Genomic DNA, 16,786 nt, shown 5'->3' on the forward strand with positions numbered 1-16,786 from the left:
ATATTGATAATGAAAAAAATACAATAATTACAAAAATACAATAGTACTAAAAATATATTAACTTAGTTAATAAATAGTATAATCTCTAATAAATATTAATCAATAAGTTACAACAAAAATATAATAAATTAAATCTAAAAATTGCAATAATAGCAGTTTAATCTCCAATAATCATTGAAAGTTTTCTATTAAATTACCAAACAAAAATAAATTTATACATAATTATTGAAAATACATTTATCACAAAAAACAATAAATATTTACTAAAATATAATAAATATTAATTTCAGTATATATAATTATATAATAAATACAGATTAAGAGTTTAAAATTATTATTGATAAATATTAATTTTTGTGAAAGTTATTTTCTCGAATTATTACTTGATATAAGTTAAATTAGTTATTTACAATATTATGTAAAATTGTTAATTTATTATTAAATTCAATATTATGTTTTAATTATTTTTATACTTTTCAAAATTATTTTAATTTTATTACATAATTTCTTTACTTTAACTATTTAAAGTTAAATATTTTGTTATTTAAAATACTTAGTTATTTAAATACTTAAGTAATATGTAAAATATATAAATTTTATAATGTTAATTATTTATTGAATTTAATTATCCATAAAATGATAATTAATACTATTATTACATAATTTAATTATTAATTTTGTAATATATTAAATTATTATAAATTTCAATATTATGTTATAATTATTTTTTTGCTTTGAAGAAATTATTTAAATTTATTACATAATTTCACTATTTTAACTCTTTAAAATCTAGTTATGATAAATATTTAATTATTTAAATATTTAAATAATTTATAAATTGTTTAAATTTTTTTATTATTTAAATTTTATTTACTTAAATCTATTACACATTATTAAATATTTGAAAAACATTTAAACTGATAATCCAAAAAAACATAATTTAAATTGTTAGTACATAATTTAACTTATATTTTGTAAAAATAAAAAATTATTTTTTGCATTTTAATAAATATTTCAAGGCTATTATATAATTTTGTTAGAATATTTAAATAATTCTTAAATTTTTAATCCAAACCTTCTTTAGATGGATATAGATAAAAAGTAGGGGATAGGACAAATAGGAATTAGAGATAATTTAAGAGAGAAATTCTCTACTAAATTAGAGATAAATAGGAATTAGAGATAATTTTGGAGAATGTGGGTGATAATAGGGGAGATAGATTAGGAGAAATTTTAGGAGAAATAATTATTTGGATTATTGAGAAAATTAAAAAAATAAAAATTCAAAACAAAAGGAAAAAGTTTCTAGAATACAAATTTAGATATTGTTGGATTCGAATCTTGACCAGATCGGATTTGGAGAATCCATATCTGATGGGATTTGGAACCCGGACTCGCTCGAATAATCGGTATCATTGAGTCGTTGACAGCCCCAGCGGGAAAACACTCGCCACGAGGGTAAAAGCGTAATAATACATCCAACGGCCCAACGCGCGAACGACGTTTAGCTCATAATTCTACCACCTCTCAAACCTAGAAACCATCTGTTCATCTCTCTGCTTTTTCTCTATATTCTGTTATCTGATTCTCTCTCCATTTTGCAGTAGTTGTTCTTTGTCTCTCTAACATTGTTTTGCAGGGTTTTCTGTTTTCGTTTTCATTTTCTTTTCTAACACCATGGATGTTGGTTTTAGCGTGCAGGAACAGATGCTTCAGAGGAGAAGGTGGAATGACTATGTACGTATATCGTGTAAATCCTGTACTACCCATTTTCTTTTTCTGGATTACGATCCTCAGTTTTCAATTTTTGTAAAGTAGGGTTTATTTTCTATCGAATTTGCGTGCTGCCATGTACGGTAGGGTTTGTGATTGGATTTGTTTATTCGTAAGTGCTTTCTTAAACTAACAGAAAATAGGAAATTTAGAGAAAAAGAAGCGGGAAAACCACTTCGAGTGGTCGGATCTCGAGGGTTTTGGTCTCTTTAAATGGAATCCTCCTTCTTTCATAACCGAACTCAATAATACAGTTCTAACTCAATAGTAAGCCTCCTGTGCAATCGTTTCTCCATTATATTTCCATGAATAAAATTCAGAGTCAAGGAAACCAAAAAAAGTATAAAATTATAGAACCCAAGAAACAAAGACAGCTAGCCCGCTAACTCTCTATATACATTCTCTAACTACTTGATAACCTCCACTGATTTCTAACAAATACTAAAACTTCACTATCTTTTCTAAAAGAATACTAACCTTCCCGTAGGCTGACATGACAAGACAAAAACAACCTCTCACTTATTCCTCTGATAGTTGCTTGGTTACTGTCAGCATGTAATAGCAGACCAAAATACCAATAGTTCCTCTATTCAACTTGACTTCAAATTAAACAGACCAAAATACCCACCGTGGTTACATTTGACAGGTACAGGGTTAAACCAAGTTCATATTCAGGATTTGCCTTCTCAAAGGAAAAGCAGAGTATCTTTTCTTTGTTGAAGAAAAGGTTACTTTCATTGCAAAAAAGTGGGGGTGGGGAAGGATGTACATGAGAGGATGTCCAATTACATACCACTAAAACCAAAATCCAAAAAACCCATCCCAGATTTACAAAGGCATAATGCTATTACTGTACAAAAAATCCTTATCCACCCCAACTTGAGCTCTCTAGGAACCCACCTAAAGCATGCAGTGTAAAGAACTAATTTTTTTGATCTCATTTAGAACACTGTTGAATCTCCAAGGGCCATGGTATAAGTTCATCCATCTGATTACATTTCTGGAGTCACCTTCCACCACCACTGAGGAGCGTAGCAGTAGTCTTCAGACCTTCTAACGGAGCTCTAATTTCAACTTCCACGGCATCTGTCGCACCAAGTGGCCCACTAATGGCCCAGAGTAGATCACCATTAGCTCTTAAAATTTTACCTCCTATACCAGCCTCACCTATATGATTACCCCAACATCTACAGCTGCCATCAGACTGGAAAATGAATTCAGTCGGAGGCCTAGGTTGAAGCAATTGTAATCTGTTTGCATAGACTGGGGTGAAGTTGGGAGATTGCAGCACTTGTAATAGATTTCTTTCCAGCTCTCTGAGAGAAATGCCTAAAGAGCTTGTTGGCTAGCATACAAGAGGAAGCTAAGAGAGTGCTTCACCCTTTCTAGCTTTCCAGATTTGTACTTTGACCTTCAAAAATTTTCTTATTATGTTCCTCCCAAATGCACCACATCACAACATGACAAACTGCCTTCTCAAACAGGACAGCCCCTTAACCCAATCTACCACCCGACCATTGATTAAGGAAATCACTAACTGCACTAGGGGGCCCATAAGAAACTGCTACCATAGAGGAGATCCAGAAAATGCTACCACAAATTGCAGGCCACCTCATATTTTGTTAATAGATGGCTGCATGAGAGCACTTTTTTTCCAACATGGCCAAGATATTCACCATATGGCAGATCAAAATTGTTGAGCTGAAGGGTCAGTTACCAAAATATCCCTCCTAAAACCACTCTTTTTAGCATCAAGTTTTGGATTATGTGCCAACATTTGATTGGTCCCAAATGTATTTACTTTTGTTCTGTCACATAATTGATGATTAATGCAATAGCACAAGTCTCAGTCAACACAACACAGCTCAACGAAGCCTTGTCCCAACAAACTGGGGTTGGCTATATGAATCTTGTTCCCCCATTCCTCTCTGCTCAGTGCCATATCTGTTGTCAAATTATGGGTCCTAAAGTCAATTCTTACTGCAACTATGCCTCTCACTCATTGATACAATTCCAGTAGAGATGGTATGGCTTTAGGTTTTACAGAAAACTTTGGACCTATCCTTTTGGATCTAGAGGTTAATCCTTATGGTTTCTAGATTTCGACCATACAAAGAGAACTTGTTTTAACTTTTACAATATGGAGGTTTTGTTTACATGTTTGCTATTTCCTTGAATGGAACCATTTAGACTATTGGCCTTGAGTAGATCTTGTCTAGGATGTGCATTAAGTTATCGGATGCCTTTTATAGTAAATTGCAAATTTATTCAATTTCAGTATATTCATTTCCAATAATAAATATGTAATCAATGTGCTTTTCCAATAATGCATACATAAACCAGTATCTTCAACTAGATGAACTAATTAGCAGCCTGTTAAACTGATTGCCTATTTTTTCTTTTCTTTGTGATGACAGTTGGATAGGTTCATCCCAAATCGATCAGCAATGGATTTTGATTTTGCTCAACATATGCTGACGAAAAGAATGAAAGAGGGAAAAGATAATCTGGATGCTAGGTCAGAGGCTTACGGGAATGACCTGGCTAAGATTCTTGGTGTTAATAGGAGTCGGATTCTTGCCTTCAAGGAAAGGCCACCCACTCCTGATGATCTGATTCCCCATAAGCTATCATTTTCTCATCTTCAGTTAAAACTCACAAAAACTCGAAGGCATATACCTGAAGTAAGTTATTCTTTCTTAATTATTTTTAACTGATCTTATTTTCTAATACCTATTTTCAATTATTTCACTTTTACATTCCATGTATTGATCGGTTTCTCGCTGTTAACTATTCCCATTTGTTGTATATGCAGACTCCAGAGATGGTATTAGATGTTTATGAACTTTTAGATGATTACTCAGTTAACTTACTGGATTGGAGTAGCAGGAATGTTCTGTCAGTTTCCCTTGAGAACACAGTATATTTGTGGGACGCTTCAAATAAATCTGTAAATGAACTGTTGACAACTAACAATGAGAATGGTCCCATCACAAGTGTTAGTTGGTCTCCTGATGGACGGCACATTGCCATTGGGTTGAACAATTCAGATGTCCAGATTTGGGGATTCTATAGCCAATCGAAAGGTTAGGTTTCTTTTAAATTTGCAGCTCTCTTTTGTATTCTTTTTTTTTTTCCTTCAGTTGTACTGATTTCTCTTCTCTATGTTTTGATTTGTTTCTTACAGATGACAACTCTTCAAGGTAGGCACCAATCTAGGGTTGGTTCATTGGATTGGAACAATATTAACATTCTTACTACTGGGGCAGTGGATGGTCTAATCGTAAATAATGATGTCAGAATAAGGTTGCACATTGTACAGACCTATAGAGGACATAGCAGGGGGATATGCCAGCTAAAATGGTCAGACTCAGGTCAGAAACTAGCAAGTGGAGGAGTTGATAACCTTCTCTTCATATGGGATCAATTGTTGGCCTCTTCAAATTCTCAAAGCAAGTGGCTGCACAGATTGAAAGACCACACATCTGCAGTGAAAGCTCTTGCCTGGTGTCCTTTCCAGGGTAATTTGCTTGCTTCTGGAGGAGGAAGAGGAGATGAGTGCATAAAATTCTGGAACATTTGCATAGGGGCTTGCTTGAAGTCAATAGACACAGGCTCAGAGGTGTGTTCTTTACTCTGGAACAAGAGTGAATGGGAGATACTTAGTTCTCATGGATTCCCAAAAAACCAACTAACCCTTTGGAAGTACCCGGAAATGTTAAAGATTACAAAGCTTAACGGCCCCACAGCAAGAGTCTTGTTCATGGCTCAGGTATGGATGAAATTATATTAGAGTTCCCAAGATTTATCTTTGGAACTTTATATGAGCTTTCCTACATTTTATTGATTGTGATTGTACTTTGACTTCCTTTTATCTAACCTAATATCGGAGTCCAGATGGGTGCATGGTGCATCTGCAGGAGCTAATGAAGCTTTGAGATTTTGGAAGTCTTGATAAGTGTACACCAAAAAAAAGATTCAGATCTATATCCATTTCCTACTGTAAATCGCATCAGGTGATGTGTCATCTTTCTTTCTATTGTGAAGATATATCTTGATGTACATTATTAGAGTAGTCCTTGTTGTATAGTGTCGTAATTCTTATTGTTTTATTTGTTCTTTTTATCTTTCAGCCTTGTAAGGGCATTCTTGTAACTATACATACCTTTTATCTCTTTAACATAAATGAGACTCTTTGGGGTGGGGGTCGACTATTCTTGACACCCCTAGATCTGTTTTCTTCTTGCTTTGAATTCAGTTCACATGGTATCAGAGCAGGTTGCTCTTTGATCTTCCTTCTCTCTGATCCATCTTGTTTTTGTGATCTATTGAGAACCTACATCTCTGTTGAGTGGCCCTGGACTGTTTTGATCTCTTCAAGAACTCCTCTTCTGTTTTCTTCGCATCCAGAGAGAGATATTTTATTGGATTTCTCTCGTTTGACCTCTGCAGCAAGAATTGAAAGGAGTTGTCACCTAGCCCTTCTCAACATATTCTAAAATTTTTACGGAGATCTGTGAAGTTTTAAGAGAGATTTGGACTCTTCTTCTTGGCAGCTGCGCCCAGACTTTCCTTTTCTAGACTGTGTTTTTAGCTTTTCTTTGTTTTGGATCTTGAACAATCTCCGGTGAAAGTAAGAGGTTTCTATCTCAATTATTTTACTCTCTTGGATTGATTACAGCCTATTTCACTCATCTTTGGATCAAGTTTTACTTCAATTTAGTTTCATTAAACTTTAACCGAACCCTATTTTGTGTTATTTTCTTGCTGTAATGGCTTCAAGCAGAGGTAATATCATTCCTGTAAAGATGAATGGACAGAACTATGGGATGTGGAAGTTTCACTTTGACTTTTATGTTGAGGGAAAGGGTTTAGAAGGATATCAAAATGGAATGGTCATCAAACCAGCTGAGATCGAGGCCCTCATCAAACCAGCTGAGATCGAGGCCAAAGCTTTACGACAATGGAAGTTGGACAATGGTAAACTTGTTTCTTGGATTTTGAGTTCTATTGACTATCATATATCTCTGTACCCATGTGGAGAATGAAAACAACATATGAGATGTACAAGTATTTAGAAAAAGTTTATCAATAGTCCAACGTATCTAAACAATATCAGATAGAATCAGAAATATTCTCTTATAACCAAGGAGATAGGAGGATATAGGAGTATTATTCTAGTTTTATTGATTTATGGGTTGAATATAAGATTGTTCACATTGAACCCTCGGATCCAGTGGAGTGTGTGAAATATCTTTAGAATCACTTTGAGAAGAGAAAGGTGACTCAATTCTTAATGAGACAGACCTAAATATGAGATAATCAGGTTCAACATTTTGAGTAGGGGAACACTTCCAGATATGGATTCTGTTTTAGGGGAACTTTTGAGGGAAGAGACTAGACATCTCACTACAGCCGGGTTTGATGGGAAGATGGCTGAAATTGGGGCTAAAACGACCTTTGTTGCTCATGGGGGTAAGAAGCCAACCTCCAAGGACTTCTCCAAAATCCAGTGCTATGAGTGTAAGGGTTTTGGACATATTGCATCTCACTATAAGAAGAAGAATGTGTGTACCTCTTGGCAATATTGAAATATGAGGTAGTAGAGAAGAGAAGGGAAGAAGAGAGAAGAGAAGAAGAAAGAAAGGAAGAAGAAAAGGTTTGGAGCAATGGAATAGTACTGGCGGTGCCAACTTCTATTATTATTATATAGGGCGGCAGAAATAAGAAGGGAAAAGACTCTTGTGCCCCTATTGTAAGCGAATACAATAGCAGAAAATAAAAAAAGGCTTTAACTAGCCAAACAGACCCTAACACAAATAACTAAATTATTTCAACACTCCCCCTCAAGTTGGAGCATATATGTCAATCATGCCTAACTTGTCACACAAATCATTGTGCCGCACATGATGAAGACCTTTGGTGAAGATATCTGCAAGTTGTTCTTCTGAGCTGACATATGGAGAACACACTACTCCATTTATAAGTTTCTCTCTAATAAAATGCTTGTCCATTTCAATGTGTTTCGTCCTATCATGCAGGACTAGATTAGCAGCAATATTAATGGCAGTTTTTTTGTCACAGTAGAGTGACATAGGGTTGCTCACTGCAAAACCCAGTTCACCTAACAAATTTCTTATCCACATGATTTCAGCAACCCCATGAGACATCGCTCTATATTCTGCTTCAGCACTAGATCTGGCCACCACACTTTGTTTTTTACTTCTCCATGTGACCAGGTTTCCTCCTACAGAGGCACAATACTCACTAGTAGACTTTCGGTCATCAACTGCTCCTACCCAATCAGCATCAGTATATACTTCCACGTTTAAGTGCCCATGTTTCTGGAACAACAAACCAGCTCCGGGAAACTTCTTGAGGTATCTAAGGATCCCCTCTACAACTTCAAAGTGAGATGTCCTAGGATTGTGCATGAACTGACTAAGGACACCCACTGCATAAGCAATATCAGGCCTGGTCATAGACAAATACAAGAGTCTCCCTACGAGTCTCTGGAACTTCTTCACATCTTTCAAAAACTCTCCCTGACGATATCCCAACTGATGATTAGATTCAATTGGTGAGTCAATTAGTTTTACCACCAACTTGCCTGTATCTTCTAGTAGATCTAGTACATATTTCCATTGGGAAATAAAGATGCCCTTGTGAGAGCGAGCAACTTCAATTCCATGGAAATAACGTAAGGGGCCTAGATCTTTCACCTCAAATTGAGTGGCTAAGAATTTTTTTAGTCTCCATGTTTCAGCCTCCCAATTTCCTATGATCACTATGTCCACATACACAACTAGAGCTGCAATTTTCCCTTCACCTTTTTTCACAAATAGTGTGTGATCTGATTGGCATTGTTTGAACCCCATTTGCTGAACTGCTAAGTGGAGCTTACTAAACCAAGCCTGAGGTGATTGTTTTAACCCATATAAAGATTTTTTTAACCTGCACACTTTTTGTTCACTGCCTTTGGCACAAAAACCTGGAGGTTGGGTCATGTACACTTTCTCGTCCAAGTTACCATTCAAGAAAGCATTTTTGATGTCCAATTGGTGAAGTTCCCAGTCAAGATTTGCTACCAATGAAAGAAGAATCCTAATAGAGTTCATCTTGGCTACTAAAGCAAAAGTCTTTGCATAGTCCACTCCATATCCTTGTGTAAAACCTCTTGCTACCAGTCTAGCCTTGTACCGTTCAACAGTTCCATCAGCCTTGTGTTTCACTGTGAACACCCACTTGCAACCCATTAGTTCCTTCCCATCAGGAAGATCCACCAACTCCCAAGTGCCATTTTTTGTAATGCATCAATTTCTTCTTGCATTGCATTTGTCCATTCAAGTTTAGATAAAGCTTCTGCCACATTCTTAGGAATGGGGACACTGTCCACAGAAGAGAGGAATGCATGGAATGAAGGCGAAATGTGATCATAGGACACAAAATTAGAGATAGGATGATTAGTGGTATATGATCTAACACCCTTTCTCTTAGCAATAGGAACATCAAGATCATTGATGACAGGGGAACCAACATTGAGAGGAAAAGGCATATCAATAGGAGCAAGTGTACCTGGTTGATGAGAAGGATCTACCTTTGGCGAATCCGATGGTGTTGGTTGCATAGTGTCAGGTTCCACGACTCTTGAACTCTATTGGCTTTTATAGCAATGATGAAAGACACGGAATGGAGGAGGATCGGGTAAAGGAGGTAGTTGAGTTTGAGCCGCCTGTTTCTCCTAAACCCTACTCTCCCCTTGAGGAGAAACCAAGAAGAAAGGTTGATTCTCAAAGAAGGATACATCAATGGAGACTTAGTACTTGCGAGAGGTAGGATCATAGCAATGATACCCCTTTTGAGATAAAGGGTAACCAAGGAAAACACAAGGAATAACCCGAGGATCAAGCTTACCTCGAGTAGGGGACAAGTTATGAACAAAGCAACGACACCCAAAAAATGCATCAGAATGGTGGACAACGGAGCTATCGGAAATAGAAGCTGATGTGGGTCCTTACACTCTAGTAACTGAGATGGCATACAGTTGATGATGTATGTAGCACTCAAAACTACATCAATCCAAAAATGTTTTGGCACATTCATATGAATTAATAAGCCATGAGCTACTTTGAGAAGGTGACGGTTCTTTCGTTCAGCAATACTATTTTCTTGGGGTGTCTTAGCACAAGAGCTTCGTTGAAGTGATCCACTCGAAGCAAAAAACTCCGTGAGATCACTATGGAAGTATTCCTTGGCATTGCTCGACCGGAAGATATGGATTTCAGTTTAGAACTGAGTGAACACCATGCATTGAAAGTCTTTCACAATTTTTAGCACTTCATCTCTCGATCGCATAGGGTAAACCTAAGTGTATCTAGAGTAATCATCAATCAAGGTAATGAAATACTTATATCCAGCCTCAGTAGGTAGAGTAACAGGGCCCCAAACATCAGAATAAACAATATGAAATCGAAATTTAGATATTTTATTTCTCAAAGGAAAAGAACTTCTACAATGTTTATTCAATTGACATGTCTGACACTGTAACTGACTCACTGACAAGGACTCAAACAACTTTGGGAACATAACTTTTAATGACTCAAAAGAGAGATGACCAAGACGAATGTGCCATAAATAGGCTTGACTCTCACTGGACAAACTCATGGACTCTGTAGCCACAAGACTAGCTTTATTCTCCAACACGTAGAGACCATCCACCATGCTTCCTCTACCAATCGTCTTCCCCAAGGCCAAATCCTGAAACACATATGAAGACGGAAAGAAAGTGACTGAACAGTTCAAGGAGTGAGTTATACTACTAATGGACAACAAATTTATAGGTAACTTCGAAACTTGTAGTACATTAGAAAGGGTAAGGCCGAGTGGGAGAGGTAGGGTACCTTGGCCAGCTATGGTAGAGAAAGAACCATTAGCTAGTCTCACCTTATCTCTCCCAAAGAGAAAGTTATATGTCTGAAATAAATTTGACTTATCGGTCATGTGGTTTGAGGCTCCGAAGTCAATAACCCAAGGAGAATCAATGGTATGAGATGACACATAGAAGGCAGTAGCAGCGTTATCTAATGTAGACATGTAAGAGGTAGAGGGAGTAGGACCAGAATCCATCAGGTGGAGAGTCCTACCATACAATTCCAAATGGTCACGAAAGGAGTTGATAATTTCTTCCTTAGGGTTAGAACTGGGATGCCTCTCTTGAGTTACCAATGGACTAGTCTCTAGAGATGCCATATTAGCTGAGTTATACTTTTTTCCGATTCTGCTGACTTGGTTTCTTGCCCTGATCAGGTGTTGACTTCTTACCCAAATCCTGTGCCTATTTAGGTTTTCCATGGAGATCCCAACATGTATCTCTGGTGTGTCTTGTCTTCTAGCAGTGAGTGCACCAATGTTTACTCTTATCATCTATTCTCTTCTAAGAGTCACCTTTCTTAAAAGCACCTCCAACATTTGTATCTGAATTTCCCCGGACAGTTAGGGCAATTGACTCCCCCTCTACACAATTCATCACACTTCTTTTACTCTCTTCTGACTGCACTAAGGCATACACCTCTAGAACTGATGGCAAGTCTTTACTACCCAAGATCTACACCCTGATGGACTCATATGAAGGATTCAGCCCTAGGAGGAAGGCAAAGACCCGTTGCTGAGATACAAGTGACTTATATGCCTTTGCATCTTCATCACACTTCCAATTCACATTCTGGTAGTGATGAAGTTCTTTCCATATCGATGTCAAATCAAAATAGTACATCGAGAGACTCCTCTCCCCCTGTTTGCAAGTAGAGGATTCAGTTTGCAGTTGGTATATCTTGGCATGGTGTCTCTACTCTGAATAGGTGGACTTTGCTTGTTCCCATATCTCACAAGCAGTTTCAGCCCACATAAAAGTCTTCCTTACCTGTGGCAGCATGGAAACCAAGAGCCATGACATCACAATACTATTCTCTTGGTTCCACCTATGATATTCAACACTTCTGTTCTTTGGTTCCTTCACTCTCCCATTGATGTATCCTATTTTCCCCCTAGCAGTGATGTAGAGTTTTATTCCCGTAGACCACTCAAGGTAGTTCAAACCATCAAAGGGAATAACAACCATGAGGAAATTCATATCTATTCCCCCACTCGCTCCATTGTGGCTCCTTGAAATCTCTAAAGTAGTAGAATTCTTAGACGACATGGTAAACACAAAGTTTTTTTTATCTAAACTCTCAACTTAGGGTCCCTCCTTATATTGACAAAAGCTTCACACACAACAATTCAGTTCTGGACTTAATCTGGGCACAAAAAACAGCACCAATTTCCAAAGAAGAACTATGACGAGACTGATTTTCAGATCTGCATGAAGAACAGTCCCAGCCTACTGGTTTTCCAGTAAGTTCCACCACAGCATTAATCAATAAGAGAGATCCTAACACACATGAAATCAGACTAACGAGCAGAGAAAACAAGTCATCTGTGACCTACAGTCACCTTTTCACAAGTACAGGATCACATGATCCAACAAATAAAAGAGGTATAACCCTCACGAAAGTCTGCCAACATTCAGTGGTTTGGATTCATTTGTTCTCCACTTGGTACACGACCAAGGAAAGAAATAAAAGAAGAAAGAAAACTTTAGGGTTGTACCAATTGCAGATCTGATTTGATTAGCCCAGATTCAATCCTTTGTTCCGCCCAAATTTAGCAACTTGAAGAGAAAAGTTGGTCACCCAGATTCAACAACCTTGCTCTGATACCATCTTGGCAATAAATCCGATTGAAATATGAGGAAGTTGAGAAGAGAAGGGAAGAAGAGAGAAGAGAAGAAGAAAGAAGGGAAGAAGAAAAGGTTTGGAGCAATGGAACAGTACTGCCGGTGCCAACTTTTATTATATTATATAGGGCTGCAGAAATAAGAAGGGAAAAGACTCTTGTGCCCTTGCTGTAAGTGAGTACAATAATAGAAAATAAAAAAAGGTTTTAACTAGCCAAACAGACCCTAACACAAATAACTAAATTATTTCAACAGTACCTATTGCAAGCAACATGGTCACATCATTCCAGATTGTCTAGTCTGACCAGCTAAGGGCTCTCAGAAAAAGACTCAGCCCCAGGCCTATCAGGCAAAAGATGGACTAGCAACAAACATTGTATCTACCATGGGTGAGTCTTCAGTGAAAGGTGATTCAACAAGTATCATGGATGAAGAAAGGTTTCGACAACTGGTATCTTCTGTTATTTCCTCTGCTTTCTCTACTATTGGCTTGTTTGGTAAGTTCTCTGCATATTGTTCTTCCCCTTCATATGCCTGGATTATAGATTCAGGTGCCACCAACCATATGACAAGAGCCTACCTCAATCACCCAATCCCTTCCACTAAAACTCACCATAAACATATTATTACTGGTAATGGTGAAAAGTTAGACATCATTGGTAGTAATGATCTGTCCCTTCAACTGTCACCAACTAGATCCTTTCCTCTCTCCAAAACCCTCTTAGTACCCAACTTTACTACTAATCTGATTTCGGTTGGCCAACTTGTTGATGAAAGAAATGTTCTCACCATTTCTCATGATAGTTGCTTGATACAGAACTGGTACTAGGAAGGTGAAAGGGAAGGGGTGTAGGCTGGGCCATTTGTTTGCGCTGGAGTTCGAGAAATCTCAATTGGGGGCATTCTCTGCTTTACTTAGTTCTTCTTCTGATTCTCTGTTGAGTTATAGAAATAATATTTGGGATTTATGGCATAAACGATTGGGTCATCCATATCCCCAAAAATTAAAATTTTTGTTTGACTCTGGTTTGATTAAGAATAAAATTCCCCCTGTTGATACTTTTGATGTTTCTTGCACTACGTGTTGTTTGAGTAAAAGTCATGTTTTACCATTTCTTCATACATTTGAACATGCCACTAAACCTTTTGAGATAATACATAGTGATGTTTGGTTTGCTTCTATTACTTCACGATTGGGGTACAAATATTTCGTATTATTTATAGATGATTGTACCAGATATACTTGGATTTATTTTCTGTGACACAAATTAGAAGTCTTTGGTGCATTTAAATTGTTTCATACTATGGTGCAAAATCAATTCAAGTGCAATGTTGATGTCTAAAAGTCGACATCTCATTCTTGTGGGCAAACTAATGTTGATGTCTATGCATCAGTTTGAGGAGTGTGAAGATATATCTTGATGTACATTATTAGAGTAGTCCTTGTTGTACAGTATCATAATTCTTATTATTTTATTTGTTCCTTTTTATCTTTTAGCCCTGTAAGGGCATTCTTGTAACTGTACATACCTTTTATCTCTTTAACATAAAAGAGACTCTTTGGGGTGGGGGTCGACTATTCTTGACACCCCTAGATCTGTTTTCTTCTTGCTTTGAATTTAGTTCACATCTATATTCATTCATTCATTCCTTATTCCTCTTTGTTGTCTAGTTTCTTTCAATCCTCTCATATGCCCCAAATTTTCACCCATATGTCTCTCTATGTCTCACTTCTCTCTTTTATGTTCTTTGGAACTCTTTTTATTTGCATCTTTTTGATTCCTAAGTTTGTTTGTTTTTCTTTCTTGATCTTGTTTTTTTTATTTTTTGGGTGTTATCCTTTATATATTTCCACCTATATTTAGATACCCTTGATGAAGAATGTTATTCTCTGCAATTTAAGCTAAACATGTTAGGTACTATTTTTCTCTCTTCATGCAGTATTGTTCTGGTATTATTATTTTCTTCTAAGGTTTTGTGTTTATGAATTTTAGTATATTTTTTTCTCCTAAGTTTAATGGTTGACTTGGTTTAAATAGTTTATATGATTAGTAGCAACTAGAAAGATTTTGTTCTGTAGGAGTTGAGTGCTTTTGGTTGTTTGGAGCTTGTTTTGCTATATAGGGTTTTGCAGCTTTCTCACATTTACAAATTGTTTCAGAGGTAAGCTCAATTACACTTGGTGGCCGAATTCAGTCTTCTAATTTGAAAACATTTGCATCAAAACCGAGAAGTGCAACCACCCAGACGATCTCCAGCCTTCAGGGATACAGATGGTTCTACATTTACACATTTCTCTAAACTCCATAACACTCAAGAATCTCCCTTTTTTGTTTTCTTTTCTCTCTGCTAAAAGTATCTTATTACCTCCTTCGAACTCTTTTCTCCAAACCCTTGAAATGTGAAAGTGCACTGCCCCTTCTATTGAATCATTGAGCCAATCTGCTCATTTTCATTAAAGCATACCTCTGCTTGCCATCCCTCCAGAATCTTCAAAATCCTGTTCCTACTTGAATTTTTGAAAAAACTTTCTTCAAAGAAAAAAAATTGCCTCAATCCTGCATGAGCTTCTCCACAGTTCCATTGGCACACCCTATTCAAATCTGTTTTCTGCCTCAAAACTGGCACACCCTATTCAAATCTGCGAAAGCTATTACACAAGAGATGTCCCATTTTTCTAACAAGGATATGGCATTTAGAATTCAATGGCTGGGCAGGTTGGTAAATGCAATAGCTGATTATTTTGCTGAACAAGGGGCCACTCGGGAACTTTTATACTGGGCCGCATTGTAATGGTTTAGTTGTTTGACAAACTGTAATCTTTCTTAAAGGAGAGGTTGCATCTCACGTCTCTCTTTGGGATGTTGCAGTCCTACCCTTTGGTTCCTAAAATTATCTTTCAATTATTTTAAAAAAAAAAGAAAAGAGATGTGCTGTTGTGCACTCAATATCTGCTAAACATATTACACTAGAGATGTGCTACAGGCATATCCTCAAAACTGGTTTTGCCTTTTGCCTAGATCAGACAGTGGTGGAAGGGGACTAACCTTTTCATGAATATCATAATGGAGTATAACATTTTATCATGAAAGTCAAGGTGATGGATGGGCTTGACCAAATCATAGAGTTTTCTTAGGTCTTTTCAAGTTGCAACTGGTTCTAGTAGAATGGTATTTTTCGAAGAAATTACACATATTCTCAGTTAATATATAAATACAACAATTTATTTGATTTAATTGATCTGCCCATGATAAGAATTATAAGGCAGAATGAGCTTCAATCTCTTTGCAGCTTCTGTAGTGCTTGATGTTTTCTTCACCTCTATGATGGTCTTGATCTTCAGAGTAACATCAGTGGTAAGTAGAATGCATTGGGAAGTCCAAACCACAGAAACTCATCAGGTAATGAATTGATTTGTTCAAGATTACCCACTATGGGAATGGGAATGATTAGTTGAGTCCCCTTAAGGCCTTGTAAGAGATTTGATGCCAACTCGATTCTCTATGCGGAAATAAGGTCATGTCTACAACCATGTCTGATCTGATTTTGCAGTGGACAATGAAGTGAATTAAATTTGCATACTAAAGCTTCAAGGAATTTTGTAATAATAAAATCAATTGAACAAAGTTCTAAAGATAGATGTGCTGATTATTGGTTAACTACCAAGAAAGGTTCATCACTGCATGTTCTTCTATATACCTTGACATGGTTGATAGAATTGCTACTCCCCATAGTGGTATCAGGGGCTATGCTTGTCATACTAACAGATCGATCCCTGAAAGGAAAATGTGAAAGCAATTTGAAATTCATGCTTTATTCCTCAATCCTCTATGTACATAAAACTGACTTAAAATGTTGTGGTGATTCATGGGGATTGGGAGAGAGAGAGAAAGAGAGAGAGAAAGAGAGAGAGAGGAAGAGAGAGGTACGGTTGAGAGAGAAAAAATGTCTACTGTTAGCCACCAGTTTTCTATTTATATTAACTTCATAAAAGAATATGAAATTACAAGTATGCCCCTGGCAACATATCCTAGAATCAAAATAATAAGAAAAAAGAAAGAAGAAAAAAACAAGTAATTGTAATTGTAACTGTAACAACAGCTATTAAGTAAGCCTTACAACACTCCCCCTCAAGTTGGGCTGAATATGTCTATCATGCCCAGCTTGTCACATAACTCATTGTGTCGCGAGCACGGAAGCCCCTTTGTAAGGACATCAACAATTTGTTCCTTGGAGTTG

The 16,786-nt window shown here is 36.8% G+C and overlaps 1 protein-coding gene across 1 annotated transcript; it reads left to right on the top strand.

Annotated features, from left to right (window-relative positions):
- Window positions 1-1,498: 1,498 nt before the first annotated feature.
- Window positions 1,499-15,827, top strand: LOC148803053 (cell division cycle 20.1, cofactor of APC complex-like). Its single transcript, XM_088896579.1, has 7 exons — window positions 1,499-1,759; window positions 4,191-4,457; window positions 4,589-4,859; window positions 4,961-4,976; window positions 5,074-5,545; window positions 5,671-5,789; window positions 14,709-15,827. The coding sequence occupies exons 1-6, from the start codon at window positions 1,682-1,684 to the stop codon at window positions 5,698-5,700; spliced, it is 1,134 nt and encodes a 377-aa protein (XP_088752705.1). The 5' UTR covers window positions 1,499-1,681; the 3' UTR covers window positions 5,701-5,789; window positions 14,709-15,827.
- Window positions 15,828-16,786: the final 959 nt, after the last annotated feature.

This window comes from Nelumbo nucifera, chromosome 1 (genome assembly GCF_055504915.1).
Source record: "Nelumbo nucifera cultivar China Antique chromosome 1, China Antique-T2T, whole genome shotgun sequence".
Taxonomy (NCBI): domain Eukaryota; kingdom Viridiplantae; phylum Streptophyta; class Magnoliopsida; order Proteales; family Nelumbonaceae; genus Nelumbo; species Nelumbo nucifera.

Excerpts from the sequence above, each read along its gene's own strand:
- LOC148803053 (XM_088896579.1), top strand. The coding sequence starts at position 1,682 with ATGTTGGTTTTAGCGTGCAGGAACAGATGCTTCAGAGGAGAAGGTGGA. Across the intron at positions 1,760-4,190 it reads ACGTATATCGTGTAAATCCT|TTGGATAGGTTCATCCCAAA; the intron begins GTACTACCCATT and ends TTGTGATGACAG. Across the intron at positions 4,458-4,588 it reads CTCGAAGGCATATACCTGAA|ACTCCAGAGATGGTATTAGA; the intron begins GTAAGTTATTCT and ends TTGTATATGCAG.